The 3922-nt window shown below is 34.7% G+C and overlaps 1 protein-coding gene across 1 annotated transcript; it reads left to right on the top strand.

Moving 5' to 3' along the window:
- Positions 1 to 513: 513 nt before the first annotated feature.
- LOC110444736 lies at positions 514 to 3692 on the top strand (the record flags this gene model as incomplete). The annotated part of the gene is made up of 2 exons (XM_021489099.1): positions 514 to 630; positions 2742 to 3692. A coding segment is annotated over exon 2 (924 nt), but the record flags the coding sequence as incomplete, so codon positions are not given.
- Between the last annotated feature and the right edge of the window lie 230 nt (positions 3693 to 3922).

Here is a 3922-nt window from a genome sequence, read left to right as displayed (position 1 = left end):
TTAACAGAAGTTAAGTATCCATGTTCCATTGCACTGTCGTTTTATTTCTATTTATAGTATTTCCCTTTAACTTCCGGTTGGTTTGATTGTAGCACATTTTGGCTAGTACAATTGCGTTGACCAGGTATCCCAGTCGGTTACAGCAGTAGTATAACAAGGGTGCCAGAGTTCGAATCCCGGTATAGCCCCGCTGAAATTTTCAAAAAAACAATCCCGCTAGATAAGGTTTTCTTTTCAGAAATGATTTATCAAAGCTATAATCATGCTTGAAAAAAATCAATTCCGATGCTCAGTTTCAGTTTTTGGCAGTGGTATGAGGGTCTGGAAGGGAGATTACTCTAAATGCGAAAATCCACAGTGCGATGGAACATCCATCGTCCATTGATAAAACCTGTTAGTATGACGTAATCTCAAAGTAAATAGTTCCTTATCATATTCTTCCTGGGTTATACACATTTGGCGTTTTTGATTGGGGTTATTCGTTTACAGGCAGACAAAACTGACTAATATCTATACATTTTTATCTTTAGTAAATATAATTCCTTCTTACATCGTCATACTGCGATTAAGCCCACATTGGACAGCTGGGTGTGTGAGGAAATCATAACTTGTTGTAACAAAACATTGCTGGTAAGATATATTGAAATTTCGTCGTTAATTTTAGTTGTAAATCTAAATTAAGTGTACTGTTATATGCTTGTAAGAGTCTTATACAATCCTTCAATACTAATTTGTGACTATCCGTTTGCAAAATTCAAAATCTGCATATATTATTTTCTACGTGTATATATTATTTATCTGCAATCAAACTTTAAAATGTTTTATTTGCATTTGATAAAGTCATATCTATTTGAACCAGAATTTTAAGTGACAAAATACTTTTGACGGTTTCTTATATTATCTTGAACGAGTTTTCTAACTACTGTAAAAAAATATTGAAAAATGAAAAAAGAGAAAGTAAATAAAAATAAATCATTTTTGAAAAATGTTTTTTTCATTTCTCCAACAATTATCAAACATTGGTTGTGTATATAGTAAAACTGTGATTATAACATATTTCCAAACTGATTTATCTTATTGAAGACATGAAACAGCTGCTATTTTTTTCTTTTAAAATATCTATATCATGAGTTAACGTTTTTCGTAGAGATCTCAACATATCAAAGGTGAATAGTGATTACCGTGTAAGGATTCTGCGTTCTGTTTTAAAACTCTTTAACCAATCTTAAATTATAACTCATTGTTTGAATGGTTTACCGTTCTCTGTATTGTAACACCAGACAATTTAATTACTGTTAACTACTGTGAATCATTTATATTTTCATAGCATGTCTCTAGATCTTTTTTTTTCCTACGTTTGAATTCACGACTTTGAGAATCTTATTTCAATACTGACGGTAACTTATCTGCGGTATAAATATACGCGAAGCATCTAATTTTACTTATTCTTCTCATTAAAGAAAACGCTATTACAAATCCTGGTACATTTGTGTATCTGTTAGTTCGAAACATATTATTTATCAAAATGAGGAAATAAATCATTCTTTACGGTGTTATTAAGTCGGAGAGGTGTTAATCGCCAAAGTGATATTCAAGAGCGTTTAAACCGCCCGCTTGAAGCAAGCCTCGTGTTCGGCAATCAGCCATTTATCCTTCTGGTTAAAATTGCTCTACCATGCCTTAAACTATGGCGGTTAATCTAAAAAAAAAATACATTTTTTTTTCTGTAAAAATCTCTTACTGAACAAACAAAATTCGATATATCAGGTGGTATATTATACAACAGTAAAACGATTACGTGTTTTTTTTCTAAATATTCGTATTGTATTATAACGATGCTTATAAGGAGATCATCATATGTGTTGCCCTAAGGTTCTGCTTTCAATAACGCATACCTCCTCTGCACTCTCAATTTTTTCAAGACATAATCGAAGTTCCTGTAAACGCCGTCTTGTAAACTATACACGTTTATTAGGTACGTATACCTGTGATCTCAGTTATCCATAATCGTAATCGTGAAATTAACAAGTCGTGATTTTAGAATTAACACATACATTTATCATTATTGAGGAATTCACAGAATCTGCCTTATCAGGCGCTAACTTCTAGTCCTATGTCACCTTGCTAATATCGCCCTATGTGTGTATGCCTGTGTGTGTGTTGGAGATGTAATGTGCTTGATATGATATGTGAAGGTAATTGATGTTTTGAATTATCCTAATATATTATTCGGGTACACTTTACGCGTGTGGACATAAGGAAATAATGTATACCGGCTGCAGTTTAATTTTCGCCTGTTTCGCCCTCAGTAATATGAGGGCGAATTTATCATTACAGCGAATAAAAGTTAACATCATAATAATCATTGTAATTAATGTGAAGGGCAAAATTAACACTGGGCTAATATCAATTTTATGGGCGAAGGGCGAAAGCTAGAATGGGCGAAATTTTCCCGGTACACAGGATTCGCGTTGTGTCCCTTCAAAGTGATAGCGGTGAGGACATTTTCGCATTGTCATTACATGTAATTCTGAAATCGAATTATTCTTTATTTGTGAATATCTGTAATCTTTATATTGAATCTATAGATGAGAAGATATATATCGCGTGTAGATATTTTAGTACTTATTCACTTACCGCGAAAAATACAAACAATTTCGCACCGCGAACGTTCCACTTTTAAAGCATGAATTTCAGTTATTTTCGTTTGGCAGTTATCACATTTATGTTTCTCATTGTAGATATTTGTTGAAACAATACTCTTTACAATGAAAAGGAAAATCTTGGCCTTACTTCGAGCATTCTTTGTTATACCATTTATGGCAGGAACCAGACGAAACAGTTCCGGTTCGTTCCGCTTCTATGATTGTAGCACTTCATCCATAATCATGTTCCTGCTACTTCTTGCATCGATAATCGTCTTCACCGGAAGTCTTTCAATCGAAAGTGGAGCAATGCAGCGTGTGCAAGTAATTAAAGTGTTTTTGATACTCACTGACACAACCGGTATTGTAATGTGTGCTCTGATTGGTCACCTTATCTACAAGAACGGTGTTCCATCTACCGAGTCGTCGGGATCTCAAAGTATCAAACCAAAGTATATACAACTGGGCTTCGTTTGGCTGTTTGCAATATTGTCATCAGTATTCTTCTGTTTTAAAGCTGCTGTCGAGATGCAGTGCTGGAATTCCTTCTCTCCGACGCAGATTGCTGATTCCATTCTCCGGGTTATATTAATCTTAAGCCAATCCGCAGTACTGCGATATCTTCAATCATACAAAATAGAAGGAATATCGTTAACAAAATATGCAATACGAGTTTTAATTGGTGTCAATGTTTGTCTTTGGGTAAACACATTCATCCGTGACAAAACATTATTGAACAAAAATACTCCAACGGATCATCAACATAACATTTCCGATTGGATAGAGTGTGCTCTAAATTCTACATCCGGGTTACTTTACTATAAGTCGAAGAAATTCCTTCTTCCGGCTTGTGTGGAGTTTATGTTATTGTGCATTACTTTGCTGACTGAAATCAGTTCTCTGCCTTCCTCAGATAATGAGACCATCGAAGAAATGGATGAGAAACATAGCGACGAAAATTCACTGAACATTGGGTATGAAGAAAACACTCCTCTTTTACCAACAGTGGCTCAGAACAACAGGCATGTTGTTAGGTCATCAATATACGTATACATTTTCATAATTTGTAGCGTGTTGCTGCTGTTACCTAATCTAACCTTACATAGCATGCATGCATTGTTTTCCCAAGACGATATGGCAATACCTGTGATATTGTACGAAATTGCAATGAAATCTATTATGATCATTGCGGTTATTTTGGGGTTTTATTACACAGAGACTGGCTTGGTTTTTCCAACACCGAGTGCCCGAGCTTACAGCACCAGGGAAATGCTATT

The sequence above is a fragment of the Mizuhopecten yessoensis genome, unplaced genomic scaffold, assembly GCF_002113885.1.
Source record: "Mizuhopecten yessoensis strain PY_sf001 unplaced genomic scaffold, ASM211388v2 hete_36167758, whole genome shotgun sequence".
In the NCBI taxonomy this organism is placed as follows: domain Eukaryota; kingdom Metazoa; phylum Mollusca; class Bivalvia; order Pectinida; family Pectinidae; genus Mizuhopecten; species Mizuhopecten yessoensis.
Note: the sequence above shows the minus strand (reverse complement) of the source record. Positions and strands in the feature narration are given on the sequence as shown.